The sequence below is a fragment of the Lepidochelys olivacea genome (assembly GCF_965140295.1).
Source record: "Lepidochelys olivacea isolate rLepOli2 genome assembly, chromosome: 21".
In the NCBI taxonomy this organism is placed as follows: domain Eukaryota; kingdom Metazoa; phylum Chordata; order Testudines; family Cheloniidae; genus Lepidochelys; species Lepidochelys olivacea.
This window is the reverse complement of record NC_140431.1, coordinates 7,212,818-7,229,533: the sequence shown is the minus strand read 5'-3', so window position 1 is coordinate 7,229,533 and position 16,716 is coordinate 7,212,818. Positions and strand designations below refer to the sequence as shown.

The window sequence follows — 16,716 nt, the reverse complement described above, 5'->3', positions numbered from 1 at the left end:
TAACCTTTCCTGTTGAAACGGTTCCACTTTAATTAACTATGAATGGGGCCAAAGCAAGCTCTAAAGATAAGAAGCGTGCTGTAGTTCAGGGGATAAGGCTCTTTCATGAGTTGCTGAAGACCCTAGTTCAAGTCTTTCCTGTGCTGAATGGGGGGCAGGGATTTGAAGAGGGAGTGCCCTTGGCCTTTCCTCTTGAAGCTGCTTCCACTTTAATTAATTCTTAAATGGTCCAAAGCAAAGGTAATTTGCAAGCAGCCCTGTATAGCCTGGTGGCCAGGGCTTGTACCTATGGTGTGGGAGAGCCTGGTTCAAGTCCCCGGTCCTGAAGGAGCTAGGATTTGAGCTGCATGTATCTTTTCTCTTGAAGCTGTCTCCACTTTAGTTAACTATAACTGGGCCGGGCAACAGTCTAGGGTCACTCTATAGTCCAGTGGTTAAGTTGCTTGCTTAGGAGGTGGAGGATTCTGGTTCAAATCCTTCCTCTGACTATTTAAAAGGATTTGGAGAAGGCTATCCCACCTCCCAGGAGAGAAGTGGGAGGTTCCTGTTTAGGTCCCCTTTCGCTTGCGGAAGGCCCTTGTCTTTCTGGAAACAGAAGGGGGTTTGAACAGAGATCGCTCACTTCACAAGAGTGGTGGGTGGGAGGTGGGAGGGGCGGTGGCTGGGGGGCCAGGTGGGGGGTGGGGCTGGGAGGTGTAAGCGGGAGGCGGGTGGTCTCCTGGGAGGTGGGAGAGCCTTGGCACAACCCCTTGCAGAGGAGGGGTTGGGCCTGGGGTCTCCCACAGCCTGGGCGGGTAGCCTAGCCGCGGGGGACAAAAGAGTGACTTGCTTTTTTAAGGTGCCCCCCCCCAAATATTTAAGTAAAAGACCCCAGAGGCAGCCGATGCATGTTGTAAACCCCTTCCCCATGGCAGGGATTGAACCAGGGCCCTCAGCATCCCAGGGGGATGCCCAAACCTCTACACCAGAGAAGGCACCTCTTTAGAGGAGCTTGCTTTGGAGAAATTCATAGTTTGTTAAAGTGGAAGCAGCTTCAAGAGGAAAGGTTAAGGGCGCTCCCTCTCCAAAGGCCTGTCCCTCCCCAGGTAGAGGGAGGAACTGAACCAGGATCTTCAGCATCCCAGGAACAAACACTAACCTCTGAGCTACAGAGGGCCCTTTACTATTAGTGCTTGCTTTGCCCCAATTCATAGCTAATTAAAGTGGAAGCGGCTTCAAGAGGAAAGGTTAAGGGCGCTCCCTTTCAAAAGACCTGTCCCTCCCCAAGTAGAGGGAGGAACTGAACCAGGATTTTCAGCATCCCAGGAACAAACACTAACCTCTGAGCTACAGAGGGCTCTTTACTATTAGTGCTTGCTTTGCCCCAATTCATAGCTAAAGTGGAACAGCTTCAACAGCAAAGGTTAAGGGTACTCCCTCTTCAAAGGTCTGCTCCTCCCCAACCAGACATAGGGATTGAATCCAGGTTTTCAACATCCCAGGGAACTACCCCAACCTCTGAACTACAGAGGGTGTCTCATTTTTGCTGCTTTGGCCCAATTAATGGTTAATTAAAATGGAACAGCTTCAATAAGAACCACTACTCTAGATCCTATTTGTAAACAGCTCAGTAGATTTTTGTTAGCACTGCAGCTTTTAGCAACTGGCAATGAATCTTTTAAGGTTTATGTTTATGGTCCTGTGCATTATAAGTAACAATGTGGAGTGGAGAGCCATGATGGAGGCTGTAACTCTTCTGCTGTGGTCCTTTTAAAACCTTACTGTGAGTAAAAGTATCATCATTCATTGAAAGTTGTAATTAAAGGGGGAAATCAAGCCATTGGGCCAAATCCTGAAGTCCTTCATAATGCAAAACTCCTACAATTGCCCAAAAAAGGAAGAGCTTTTCTAGATGTAGTCCATTAGCTGTGTGTTATGGTTCTGTACCATTTGACCTAGTTTTGTGCACATACAAATCCCAGCAAGCTGTGCTGGTTTTATAACTCCCTTCAGCACAAAACCAGGTCTGATAACGCTCTCAGGAGGTGCAGCTTGTCAGGAAATTATTTAAGAAGCTCCTCACTGTTCTAATGGGTGTAAATTGATATGTATTAGCTTCAAAGCTTCCATTTAAAAAACAAACCCTGTTCAATATCCCAGCTTAATGACAGAATCTGAATCAAGTTCTGCAGTTATGAACAATGCTGAGAGCAGGATTTGGCCCACACTACCTAGCAAGTTATTGCTTTGCCAGCTCTGAACGTTTCGGCCATGTGCTCTTCAGGACAGGGCCTATGGTATGTGTGCTGTGCCGAGCACACAATGGGGCGCCCCTGGCCTTACCCTAAAACTGTTCTGTGCTAAGGAGCAGTGAAGTTGCCATGCAGTTTGTCCAGTTTCAATAGGACATATCAAATACCGGTCAGACAAACACACCACCAGCAAATGCATCTATACACCAATTCAGTTGCCCTGCTGAGCTGCTCTCTGGTTTTGAGCAAAGGGTGACTGAAAGGTTACCAATTGTGCCTCTGGGTGCACCATGTGCCACTCTGATCACTGGGAAGTCACATGCACATCTCAGGACGGAGCCACCCCATCAACTGGCAGTACAACTTGAATCAGTCTTTGCATTTGAAAAGCAAGCCACATCACCATAACCACGTATTTCAACGAGCCAAATGGGACCTGCCAACCAGTCCTCTCTACACAAAGCGCTAGGATTTAAGGGCAAAATCTTGTCCCTACTGCTGCCTGCAAACAAGCTGTACATTCCAAGAGCCATCCAGGCTGTGTGGCTTGGGCCCAAGTGAGCAAGAATGGAAAGGGGAGGGGGGGTGCACACAGCTGCATATGTGACATCCCAGCCAAAAGACACTCTTGGGGAGCTGGGTGATCTTCCAAGCTCTCACAAAAGCTAGGCAGGAGCACTGGAACAAGGGGGCCCAGGTCCTCGTCACTTTTAGAAGTGATAGCCCTCCCATTTTTTACCGGCTGTAAGGGAAAGTGAAGCACGGGAGGAGAGTGAGCAGAGGGCAGGGTCTTGGGGGGAAAAGGCAGCATGGGAGCGGGGCCTTAGGGGAAGGGGCAGCGCTAGGACAGTGACTCAGGGAGAAGGGGCAGCACAAGGGCAGGGGCTCAGAGCGCCATGAGGGTGGGGCCTCAGGGGAAGGGGCAGTGCAGGGGGCAGGGTTTGGGCACTGGTGCTCCCCTCCCCCCCCCTTTAGGGAGCCTCCCTAGAGGCAGGAATGGTGGAGTCTCCTGCTTCCACAGGAGATATGCTAAAGGTGGAAAAACCTTTCCTGTACCTCTAAGCATACTCATGCAGTGCAGGTGTTAGAAATCCCTGTACACTGAGGACGGTTTCCTCAGATTGCTGGGAGCAAAACTGATATCTTAACAAGGGGTTTGACTGGCTTGGAGGAGGATTAGGGAAAACTGCGAAGTATCCCAGGGCAACTTGTTCAATAACTGCACCTCATATTGGCTCGTCAATGTGTAGCCTTCCTGTCAAAAGATGAATTAACGCCAGCCAGGGGCCTGGCCATATGTGGTTTTATTGTATGACGATGTTAGTAAACCAGGCCCTCCCTGCTCTGCAGTAGATTACACAGGTAGCAGTGGCAGGATACCTTACTGGGCATTGTTATAAACAGAACAGCAGTTGTAGTATTTCTTTGGCAGGGGAAGAGACCTGGACCAGCCTCTCTGTGTAACAGGAAACAGACGTCGGGGTGCAGGTGCAGAGGGTTGGTGTAATGATACCCACAAAAGGTATCTCAGTAGATAAACTACACATACAAGTTATGAAATGGGGTGAAGAACACTAGTTCTTCATCTCCAAAACACAAGTGTCTACCATGTGAGCCAAAGGCGATTGCCTGTTGCAAACTGTGGTGGTGGTGGTAGGTCTAGCCCCCACAGAGCAAATATCTCCAACACCCAGAGGTGGGACATTGCATGGGGAGGTCTATGAGTTACTACAGAGAATTCTTGGGCAGGTGCCTAGCTTGTGGGTCCTGTCCACATTCTCAGGGTCTAACTGATCACCATATTTGGGGTCAAAAAGCAATTTTCCCCATGTCAGATTGCCAGAGAGCCTGGGGGTTTTCACAGCATAGGGCCCAAGCCCCTTGCAGGTTTAAACTAGTGTAAATGGGGGAGTCACTGTAACTTGAAGTCTTTATACCATGATTTGAGGACTTCAGTCACTTGGCGAGAGGTTATGGATCTATTACAGGAGGAGGTAGGTAGGTAGGTGAGGTTCTGTGGTCTGCAATGTGCAGGAGGTCAGACTAACTATCATGACAGTCCCTTCTGACCATAGGTATGATATGCACACTGCACTGGTATGGGTCCCATGAGCAGAGAATTATCAGATTGCAGTACACGCATCTCAGTTAATGAATAGTGAATCATTCAAATTCTGTTGAATCTAGTGTTGGATTCATGTGCAGAATTGTTCTGAGTCTCAGCGTGCTTATGAAACCCCCAGTGCTGCTGTATGGTTTTTAATGCAGTTTTTGTTCCATTAGCATCTGATCTTTGTGGGTGCATCTTTATTTTGTAAGCCACCCTGCAACGTGTACCATGTTGTAAGGTATGTTGTCTTTTCTTTCCTTTTCCCTCCTGGCCCCATCCTCCTCCCAAGTACCCAGTGCCCCCAGGTATATCAGAATCCGACAGCCTAACCTGGAAACCATCACTTTGGAATGGGACCACCCTGAACACCCCAATGGAATTCTCACTGGATACAACCTTAGATACCAAGCCTGTACGTTCCACACCTGTTTATTTTTCTCAACTGATCAATTATTTTTAACTCATCAAGTATTCTCTTGGGTGAGTAGGTTATTCAGTGCCAAACCCCGAAAGAGTTCCTTCTCCCAGGTGCTAAAAGGTATTTTCCAAAATATGACAGCACAAGAGTAGCGCTTTAAAGAATGAGAGACTTCCATGACAAGGTAAAACATCTGCTATTTCTGAAGGGGACAAGTCCTGCTGCAGTGCTGAGTGCCTGCAATATTTCAGTGTAAGCCAGGAGGAGTTGCAGATGCTCAGCATCTCGCAGGACTTGGCCATAGGAGGAAAAATAAGGCTTAGCCCCAGACTGCAATAATAAATTGCAAGCAAAGTCTAAATACAGTGAGATCAGTACAGCAGATTCTCTCTCTCTCTCTCACATGCACACCCCCCTCCCTCCTGGAAGATTACTGTACTGCAGAAAGAGTGAAACTGCCCCCACAGTATCCCCAAACAGTATGGAATTCACTGCAATGCAGAGGGCCAAACACAAGGACTATGCACAATACAAGTCTCATTGTGAGAGCTTAAGCAGGACATGTACCAGCCCTCTCCATGGGTGTGAATCTCATCTCTAGCCAGGAGGGGTGCTGGAACAATTTGTGTAGTGTGTGTGGGAGGGGTTGGGTGTGAAAGCCATTGAACCAAACTGTAAACCCTGGATATAATGGAAACCAGAGGGTGCAGCAGCACCCCCCTGCACCCTTAATTCCAGCACCTATGCTAGTCAGTACAGTTCAGCTGTGCCATTACTCAATGCACACACCACCAGGAGGCAGCTGGCTGCTGTTGCTCTCTCAGACAGGTTTTGTTGCATCTCCACAAATCTTTCTGTTGACCATAGTCAATCCAGAAGTATATTGGACCATCAGCTGATTTCCGCTCCTGGCCCAGGGTGGGAGGAGATGAAATGTGTAACATAGCATGTGTCTGAAACAAAGCTGAAGCCTATTCAGCTTGCCTTTCTCCCCAGTTAATGGATCCAAAACGGGCAGAACACTGGTAGAGACCTTCTCCCCAAACCAAACAAGGTTTACGCTCAAGAGGACAGACCCCATCTCGCGCTATAGATTCTTCCTGCGTGCTAGGACACAGGTGGGAGACGGAGAATCCATTGTGGAAGAGTCACCAGCCCCGCTGAATGAAGGTAAGTGGAGGAGAGCATTGCTGTGACTTTGCAGGTGGGGTACATGTCCCAGAGGAGTTAAAACACAAGGAGCATTATGCACATCTTCCAAAACTACAGACTACACTGAAAATCACATACAGTATGTGGTTTTACTAAGGGAAAAGGGGGTAACTTTCTCACTGTGACATGAGCAGAGCCGATAGTCTCTGAGCAAGAAAGTTCTACTCTATGCCTTAGTTACCCATCTGTAAAATGGGGATAGCACTGTTAAGGATGTTGTGCAGATAAAATCCATTCATGATTCTGAAGTGCTCAGATACTCCATTAATGAGGGCCATATGAGTAGCTAGTTAGGCAAAAGTAGTGACTGCTTTTCCAAATTTAGGAACATAGGGACTGCCATAGTGCAGCAGAATAATGGTCCATCTACCTCAGTGTCTTGTCTCCAACAATGGCCAGCACCTGATGCTTCAGAGGAAAGTGCAAAAACCCTCAGAGAGGACAATTATGAAACAATAACCTGCCCTTATGGGAAGTTTCTTCCTGACCCCAGGCAGTTAGTGGTTGTCTTATGCCCTGAAGCATGAGGGTTTCTCTCTTTTACAACTACAGAGAAATGCTTGCTCCATGCACAGCAGTAGACAGTCTTCTTGATGCCTGCCCTCTTCACATGCTGTGTAGCATCAGTTAGATATATACTCTATGGGGAGACAGTGTATGCAGAGTGAGAAACTTTCTGGTAGGCCTTTGCTTAAAGAAGATTTAGGTTAGATATTAAGAAAACTTTCTAGTTACAAAGATAATTAAGCACAGGAAAGGGTTACCTAGGGGGGTTGTGGAATCCCTGGCACTGGAAATTTTAAAGACCAGGTCAGACAAAATTCCCATCAGGGATGGTCTAGAACCAATTTATTTGGTTCTGCCTCAGTGTGGGAGGCTGGAGTAAATGACCTCTTGAGATCCCTTCCAGCCATACATTTCTATGACCCTTTTACTGTAGCTCCACATGGAGTTCACCACAGAAATGTTGAGTGCAGATTCCAGTAATGGTATTTACATTGAAAAATCTCTTTGAACAATACTGCTGTGTCGATGTTATGCTTGGGAGACAGTGGGCCAGAGCGATCCAGCGAGGACGTATCCATGGGATACAAAAACGTGGGTGATCTAACCATTCCAAAGGTGGCAGGCATTGGCAGGCTGCTAGGGAATCCCTGCAGTTTGACAAGCTGCTAGATCGAATGAGAAGCAGCACCTCGACTGGATTTCATTGCCCAACCTGGTGCGCTGTCAGGGTAGATGGGGAATGTTAGTCTCTAGCTGCTAGCCCACAGGCAGGAAGGAGAGGCTGTTGGGGGTCTGCACTCAATCTCGCAAAAGAAATGAAGGGAGTGAGGAAAAGACCCAAGTTAATTAAGGAGTTTTGGAGATCACTGTGTGTTTAGTCATTAATGGTGGGGTTTATGCCAGGATATTTGTAATTGACCCTCAAAAGCTACAACATACAGTATTTTGGCATTTGCCCTAGGAGGGTCCAGTAAAGAGGAGAAAACTTTAACCCAGCCAGTGTCAGGAGATCTAGGTTATCAGTATAACTAGGAAGACAATCAAAGGGAGACAGCACTGTTGTCTAGTGGTTAGAATCAGAGCTGACAGGGTTTAAATTTGGGGTGGGAGGGTCCACTTAATCCATCCCCCAGATGGACTGTGCCATTGATCCACAAAGATGCTTCTACTGAGCTGAGCTCTCTCTTTTTCCTGGAAGAGAGTGCACACTTCAGGTAGCCACCAGAGGGAACTATCCAACATTATTTACCCAGGTCTAGGAATTCCTCTGAAATAGCTTTGTATCTTCCCTGTAGTTACAAAGTGCATTTCTGAGACTGTGCCAATAGGTAGAACATGAGGGAATAACCTCTCTTACTTTTAGGGTGCCCAAACTCTGAAGTATAATAGCTCACTACTGTATAACTCCTGATAGGATTCTGTTGACAGAGAAACAAGGTGGCACTCTTGGACTGAGCTATTGCCAACCTACAAAGAGAAAGTGTAGTCAACAACTGTGACCAATAACTGGCATGCTGTGTTCTTTGCAAGGCCTACTGCATGCTACAGCTTGACCCAGTCTAGCAACAACCATCTTCAGATATAGATGTCAAGTACAGTTCTTCGAGTGATTGCACATGTCCATTCTAATATAGGTGTGCGCTTGCCCCAAGCACAATTGGTGGAAATTTCTCCCTCAGTGGTGACTTGTCGGCTCTGGCGGCCCATAGTGTAGGTAGAAAGGGCCAGGCCGACCCTGTGCCCCATCAGTTCTTTCTGAACGCTGGTGACGGTCACTGGAGCTACTCTCCTTGCTGCAGCAACACCAGAGAGCTCAGAGCAGTCACCTCACATTGTTGGCAGGAGCATACTAGTGCTCATAGAGAACACTGCAGCCATGTTCTACCTCGACAGACAGGGAAGGCTCACCCTTCCCCCCTGTGTCAGGAAGCAGTTTGCTTATGGGAATTCTGCGTAGTCCACTCAATCCAGCTCAAGGCTTCTCGCCTTCCGGGAGCACAGAACAAGCTGGCAGATCACCTCAACAGATCTTTCTCCAATCACCATGAGTGACTCCTTTGCCCAGACATCTTGAGGGACATTTTCCAGCGGTGCAGAACTCCCCCAAAGACCTGTTTGCGACCAGACTCAACAGAAAGTGTCACTAGTTTTGCTCCCTGCAAGGTCACAGACCGGGGTTCACTTACAGATGCCTTCTTGCTCCCGTGGAGCACCTGTTCTACGCTTTCCCTCCTATCCCATTCATGCACAAGGTTCTGCTGAAAATCGAGCTGGACAGGGCGTGGGTCATTCTCATAGCCTCAGCCTGGCCCCGTCAGCACTGGTTTGCCACGCTGCTAGGCCTTTCCTTAGCAACTCCGATACTGCTCCCTGGACTCCCCGACCTGATCTTCTAGGACCACGGTTGACTGCTCCACCTGAACTTTGGCACCCTCCACCTGACAGCCTGGAAGCTACATGGCTAAATACCGCAGAGCTGGCCTGCTCGGAGCAGGTCTGCCAGGTCCTGTTAGGTAGCAGGAAGCCCTCTCCCAGGGCTACATACCTCTCCAAATGAAAATGGTTCTCCATTTGGGCTTCCCAACACGGTCTCTCACCCATGCAGTCATCACTACAGGTCATGCTTGAGTACTTGTTACACCTGAAACAATAGGGGTTAGCGATTTCATCGATTAAGGTACACCTCACAGCGATTTCAGCATTTCACTCCCCGGTGGATAACTGTTCTGTTTTCTTACATGAGAGGTCTCTCTGTTTCCTCAAGGGCCTAGAAGGTGGTTTTGCAGTTTCACAGTAATCAGTCAATCCTCTTGCCGGTTTTCTACCCGAAACCACACATGAACAGGGAGGAGCCACGTCTCCACTCTCTGGATCTCAGACGTGCCTGAGCATTCTACACAGAGACGACCACCCAACTCTTCACAGTGGTAGCTGGCAGGATGAAAGGCCTCCCTGTCTCGACTCAGAGGATCTCACCCTGGATCACATTGTGCATTCGCACATGCTACGAGCAGGCAGGTGTTCCACCACTAGGTATCCTGTCTGCCCACTCCACAAGAGCGCAAGCGTCATCAGCGGTGATCCTGGTCCATGTCCCTGCCTAGGGCATCTACAGAGCAGCGACTTGTATGTCAGCGCATACGTTTTCTACTCATTACACCATCACTCAACAGGCCAGCGACGATGACAGTTTCGGTCGAGCTATGTTGCAGTCAGGATGTCCATGAACTCCGAGGCCAACACCTGTACAACTGCTTGGGTGTCACCTACGTTGGAATGGACATGTGCAATCACTCAAAGAGGAAAGAAGGGTTACTAACCCTTCCATAACTGTTGTTCTTCGAGATATGTTGCACATATCCATTTCAAGACCCACCCTCCTTCCTGAGTTGGCCGGAAAGAAGGAACAGAGGGAGCGTGAGATCAACTGATCCCTTTATACCAGTGCCATGAGCGCACTGCACCAGAGGGCGCCAGAGCCAACCCGACGGGTACCACTGAGGGAAAAACGTCTGGCGACTGTGTTCGGGGTGTACACCCACCTACTCTGGAATGGACATATGCAACACCTCTCGAGCAACCACCGTTATGGAAAGGTTAGCAACCGTTTTTTCTGCAAAAACCGTGTGCTTGACAACCCTTTATCAATATCCCTCATCCATCAGGGAGGTCATTTATTGTGGTAAGCTATCGTAACCCAAGTTAGGTTAGGCCACACGCTTATCTGGATCAAGCGCTTTCTGAATATAAACCCCCACCTGTATTACCTTTTTAGGTCTTTGGAACATTCAAATCACAGCAGCAATAGCAACTCCCCTGTGCTAAGCATCGCACAGCAGGGCCCACATATTTTCTGCCAATCTTAAATTGTTTTTATTGGTGCAAGGAGAGTTATAAAACAAATGCATTCTCTAGTCCACAAAACCCCAAGAGCCACTGCAGAGACAGGCTGGGAGAGGCATGGTGCCACTTTCCCATCACCCCAGTAATCAACAGACGACCCGCAGAAGGAAACTGCCACAACTCACAGATTCATAATAGGATAAAACGCCCATTGTGAGACATCGATCAAATGGAGTGAAAGGTCAGGAGCCCTTAGGGATGGAAGACAGACAAAGCTGTCTCTTTCTCTTCTATAGCACTCACTGACATACAATTCAATTAAACTTCCGATTTTATTTAATGGGTGTTTGCTTTTCTTTTTCCTCCTTAATTGTATGGTGGGTTGGAAAGGTATCCTATTGAAAATAGAGTAAAAATGAAAGGCTTCCTATATGTCTTTAAGCAGACAGGCTCCAGAACTGTTACACAGTATTGTAATATTGGCAAAACTGACGTTCAGTGGCGTGGGTCCCTGCCATACACTGTTTTTTTCTGAAGCAGCGGCTTCAGTGAATGCCCTGCTTAGAGGACATGAATAACAACCCTTAGGTTGGTTTGTTCCACATATGCTTGTTGTTCACTTTGCTGGGTCACGGATAGTTATACTTTCCTAACAGATCTGCGGCGTTTGCCCACCGCTATCCCACAGTGCTAGCTGAGATGCATTACATTTCCTTCCCCTTACTAGGAATGAGAAATAACTCTCTCAGATACCACTGTAAATACAGGCCGTGAATTGTCAGCCTAAAAAAGGCAAGTTTCCCTTTCCTTGGTAAAGACAGACAATGGCACTCATTGAGAGTTGGCTTTGACAGGTCAACCAATCCATTATCCATTAGTGAAAACAAAGAGTAAGGGTGAGATCTGCTCATCTCACTTACTTACACAGTCTCACTGAAGCTGCATGAGTAAGGCGAGCAGGATTTGGCCCTAGAACACGAGAACTGGTATATATCTAACACAAGGCTAGGTTGGGCAGGATTCTGTTAATGAATGGTATGTAACCTCAGTAAGCAGAGCGTTGTTTAGCAGCTTTAAATGACTTTGGTTTGATTTTTTACATACCTGCTATAGACCCCCTAAAAAGAACTTGGAACTCAGTGGAAGAAGGTTCAGAAAACCAAACCTTGAAATCAACTGCTTTAGTTCTGTCTTCAGAGATGGATACCAGACTCAGTCATAAATAAACTTACCCAGATGTTGCTTCCATTTCTATCAGGCTGCATTCAACCATGAGGGTAAAATTAAACACAGCTCTGTTTGATTCAGAGATTACAACAGCTTGGGTCAGTTTCACCTTATGTACATAATACGCCCTTTAGTTGGATTTTAGAGCAAGCTGAACGTGGAGGGTCCAATTTTGTCCTCCCTTGAATGAGATGTAAGCACATGCTTAAATGCTTTACTTAATCAAAGCCGCGCACAAGGGCAGAACCTGACCATTAGCATCCATTTGCTGGGGAGGTGGGGTATGTGTAACTGAGAATGATGATTCATCTCTGACTCAATGGAATCTTCCTTCTCTTTGGCCTATGCAAATAGCTATAGTTATTATGCATAGAAAGGGGATTGCTGCGGTGTAGCTAATGCATTTTCTTTCTCTCTTAAACCCTTTGGTGACTGTGTGTATGACTGATCCCCAGTCTCACTAATGTGCTGTGGTTTTATATATTCCTTTGTTTTCTCTTCCCCTCTCTTCTATGCTGTCCTTGTATTCCCCTCCCTATACCTGGCGCTGCACTCTGAAGCCACTCCAACCCCAGGTACCGTACCAACTGGAGGAGGAGGTAACAGGCATGGGGGGCAATGCACAGTCAAGGGCTGTCTCTAGGGTGTGCTGGCACTTAAGCATGCACCACGTTAACCCTTTCAATGAGCAAACTAAGCTGTCGGAGGATAAATTGGCTATAAGAATCCTGCTTTTGCTCCAGAAGGGCCCAACACAGAGAAAACGGGGTGCAGCCTTGTTGTTAGAGCACAGCAGCGGGACAACCAGGGTTGTAGTCCCAACTCTGCACCAACTGCTTTACCTTTCTGCATCTCCATCCTCCACTCTGTCCAATGGGGACAATATGTTGCATTCATGCTGCCTGAGTATGTTACGTGCAGCTTAATTTATGTTTATCCTTAGAATGCATGTGACAATGCAAAGTAGTATCATAAATAAACACCCCCTGCAGGTACTAAGGGTGTATTCTCTTTTCATTGTGCAGCATTTTATACAAATGAAAATTCCTGTACAACTCTACGGCAGCTGTTACTCCCTTCTAGAAATACAGGGGTGCGTTACTTACGTGTATGCTTTGCGGAGCCAAAGTTCTACATGCGAACCCTGCAATGTACATGACACACTGTATTCTCCAGTGGCCAGCAGCTAAAAAGTTCTCTCTATCCCAGGCTTCCATTGAAAGGGTTAAGCATAATGTTTGTGCAGCAGCTATGCATGCTTGCATGTTAGGCTATTTGCTGGCTTTGCCCTCTACTGCATATTTCCGTAACAACACTGAGACACAGAGAAACCATGTTCTTTTGAAAGGGGGTCTCTGCCTGCTTTCTAGGAAACCTAAATCCCCAACTACCCAAAAATGTGTCAACACAGCAAACGCCAAAGCATCACTTCTGAATTTTTTTTCCCTTTTGGTACAAATGAGGGGTTTTCCCCTCTGTAAATGCAATAGCATCACGGGCGTGCAACTTTCAGAGAAACAGCTTTTTCAGAGCAGAGTATTTTGAGCAGATTTTTGCAGAAGCTGTTGCAGCCAGGCTGATCAATCCTGGGTGATTCAGATGAGCAGCACATGGGATCGTGTCTGCCAGTAAATGCATCTCAAATGCCCTGTGCCAATGAAGAGCTATTGATCTGAGATGACAGCACCCATTTTTGCATGCACTAAAGGGATCTGTAAGAAGCCATGCTTTATCTTGTGGACACAGTGCTAAGGATTGGGTAGGGGCATTTGGTTTTCCTTGTAAGGAAATGGGATTTCAATGGAAGATTTTCCTGTGTGCTGACTGCAAACACAGGGCCTGTTTTCAGTCACAAAATGGTGTATTTTAGGTTCTGCTTTTCTACTTCGCAGATGTTCCCTCCCCCCTCTATTTTGTTACAGCAGAGTTTGTTTAATCAATATTATTTTGCAAATTTCCCTCACTTACAGACCTTTCTTTCTTTTACTGTATTGTCACTTCCTAAAACAAAGGGTACCAGATTGGTCTGCTTTGAAGAACTGAATATAAAACATACACAACTTTTTCCGTACAGTTTCATAGCATCAGTGAAACAGGGAACAGCTCATCTGAAGCCTAGTTTAACAGGGATCTAAAATTCCTCTCTGGGCCAGGACCAATGTTTCTAGCTTTGGTGGATCCTGTTGAACCTTAAAATCACGTCTTTCTTCTTATTGCATCCAGTTTCATCATGATTTTAGCAGTTCATATTTCTCAAACTGCTGAAATGAGATGGAATGTCTTGCCCTCTGAATAGTTTGTTCAAAGCTCTCACTGACCAAAGGGACTGACAGAGTTTGGTTTGTATTCTACCGATATAAGCAATAAGTGGCCACTAAGATTATGTTTGAACTGAAATGAGGAGACATGTTAGTAATTGAAATGATGTGCTTGTTAAGCTCAGATACTTTGTAGACTGCATTCCTAGCTTTTCAGTGGCAAACGGTATTTGTTTCTTCCCATAACAGTTTGTGATATACTGGTCTGTTATAGAACCACTTGTCCCTTAGTCTAATGTAACTAGTAATGATACATAAAATTGACTAGAACAAATCCCTGCCTTTGTATCAGTTTAAAATTTCACTCCACCTTGCGCCACAGTATACGATTAGTAGTTTCATGCTAGCAAGTAGAAGATTGTTGGAGTCACCTGATTTAAATTGCATTTGATCTAGAAGGCTCTTTATCTTCCTAACAAGTACAGGTTTCTAATATAATTTTGTTTGACCTTCTTCTAAAGACTCGTCTCTCTGCTTAGCGACCTAGATTTTGCAGGTCCCTTAGGTGCTCTAGAATAGTGAAATTTGTCTTTAACTACGACTAATCTCAAGCTGTTTTTTCTCAAAAATGGTCCTTTTGGGGGGTCTGGGGGAGGGGGGATGACCAACACACAGTTTTCATGTTTGTTGTGAGTGTGTATGGGAAATCAGACGGATTTGATGGAATCAAAGCAAAAAACAAAAACTTCACCTTATGAGGTTTCTATTTCATTACCAAGCCAAATCTAGAGATGGGCGAAGCAAAAGGAAGGGATTACTTTATAAAACCCAAAGGGTCTCATTTATACAATGAAGGAAGAAAATATTTGATAGGTCACATAGAGCTGGATTCTGTAGCCCTATTGTCAATAGCAAAGCTTCGGTCGTACAAGATTGGGACCATAAATAGTTTTTTTCTTCCATATAACACAGTCTGTGCATTGTACAGATTAGAACTGGAAGCTTTTGCCAGGCTTGGAAGGATAACATTTTAAACAGCTAAATGCTGATATAGGTTGGTTTCTCCTTTTTCCCCCTCTGTAAGAGGAGTGGGGTTGGGGAGAACTCCATCATTAACATTCGACATTGACAGAAATGTAGCACTTGTGGAGAACTGCTGACTTCTCTTTTTTGCAGTCCATTCAATCTGGCCATCTAATATGCAAACCCATCACTTGATTGTCCTTCTGAATCTTCTAGAGTTATTACAGTTGGAACAAATTAGTATAATTTTTTTCTTTGTACCATTTCCTCCTGTTGCAAAAAAAATATCACAAGGGAAGAAAAATCTCTTGGCAATACATTTGGCTTTCCATCCAAATTCATAAAAAATTCATGAACTCCCTCTAAGCCTACTGATGCTATAGACATGCTCAGGGGTAAAGCAGTTATTACAGCCTAACAGAACATTAAAAGCTTCCCTAAATAATTAAAGAGCAATATGGGTGTGCATTGTTTGGTCATATTTCACTGTACATGCAGAACTTGCACCCCCAGCTTTCAAATGACTTGAATTCACAGTGGAATTGGAGGGAGCCATGAATCTCTAGCGATGGAGCACAAAAGGAGGCAAAGAGTGGGGGAGTGGTAAATAAAACCCACTCTCTTGTGTGGTGATCGTAGCACAGAACACGGCCCATCTGCCTAATGACAAACTTTCCCCTCACATGGGTTTGTCAAATGGGGTGCAGGCTCCTATCAACCATCCATCCCTGTTGATGGTCTGAATAATCCTGGGAGCAAACAGTGGTGGGTTTATTAGCGTATGCAGGTTCCAACAAAGAGCGTAAGTGGAGCCAGCATGCCGTGAAGAAACCATTATGTACCGGCGCGCTCTCTCTCTCTCTCTCTCTCTCGGTTACTTTGGATTAATTAGCCTATTAACTCCAGCAGCCAGTGTGTCTGCTACATTTTCCATCTATTTTACTTGAGCAACTGTGCCACACCCCTGGGACTCTATCCTCTGACAGTATCTTTAGTATCTATAGAGGGAAGTGGCAGTGGACGGCTTAGGAGAGAAAGAGCCCGGGTCACAAAACTCAGGGTCTATTTGGATCAGAGCCTAGATTGTCCTCAGATGAGTTGATGGTGAGGTGACTTTGCAGGGCTGAGAGTGGTTGTTTACATATTATTGAACCCATGTTTTAGGAAGAGTAGGTTGTCTAATGGTTTAGAGCAAGGGGGAAGGAAATGGGGGACTAGAGGGACTCCTGTGTTTTATTTCTGATTTGCTGTGTGAACTTGGGCGAATCAGCACTAGATTTTCATACGTTGGCTTCCAGATTTGGTGGGTGCAATTTTGCCCTGCCATTTAAGAAGCTTACACAGCAAACTTTTCAAAAGTGGCCTCTGATTTCAGAGCACCTGCAGTTCCCATTAACCAGAGCAGTCGATGCTCAGCACTTTGAAAACCAGACCTAAAGTGTCTCCCACTGGGCACTGAACATCAGAGGCTCCACTTGAAATTGTTGGCCTTAGTAGCTAAAATCCTTGACTGAGCCTGCAAATTGGGACCATACGTAGGTGGCTAAATAAGGTAAGCTGCCAAGTGTCATAATTTTGTGCCAGCTAAACTCTACAGTAGAGTTTTTAAAAGCACCTTTGTGTGACTTAAGAACACGGGTCCTATTGGAAGGTTCTTGAAACTTAATGGGACTTCTTGTGGCACCTTAGAGACTAACCAATTTATTTGAGCATAAGCTTTCGTGAGCTACAGCTCACTTCATCGGATGCATTCAGTGGAAAATACAAGGAGGAGATTTATATACACACAGAACTTGAAAAAATGGGTGTTACCATACACACTGTAAGGAGAGTGATCACTTAAGATGAGCTATTACCAGCAAGGGGGGGATGGGGACCTTTTGTAGT

At 46.0% G+C, this 16,716-nt stretch overlaps 1 protein-coding gene across 12 annotated transcripts in view; it reads left to right on the top strand.

Moving 5' to 3' along the window:
• Positions 1-16,716, top strand: part of NFASC (neurofascin) — a 184,088-nt gene that overhangs the window by 129,992 nt on the left and 37,380 nt on the right. For 8 of the 12 annotated variants that reach the window (XM_084611010.1, XM_084611008.1, XM_084611009.1 and 5 more), the window contains 3 exons: positions 4,631-4,753; positions 5,756-5,929; positions 12,109-12,123. The exons of 1 other annotated variant lie outside the window; for it this stretch is intronic. In XM_084611010.1, the coding sequence (XP_084467136.1) occupies positions 4,631-4,753; positions 5,756-5,929; positions 12,109-12,123 (312 nt within the window). The remainder of the gene's footprint in view (positions 1-4,630; positions 4,754-5,755; positions 5,930-12,108; positions 12,124-16,716) is intronic. 3 more of the 12 variants (XM_084611011.1, XM_084611015.1, XM_084611007.1) reach the window with 1 other exon arrangement.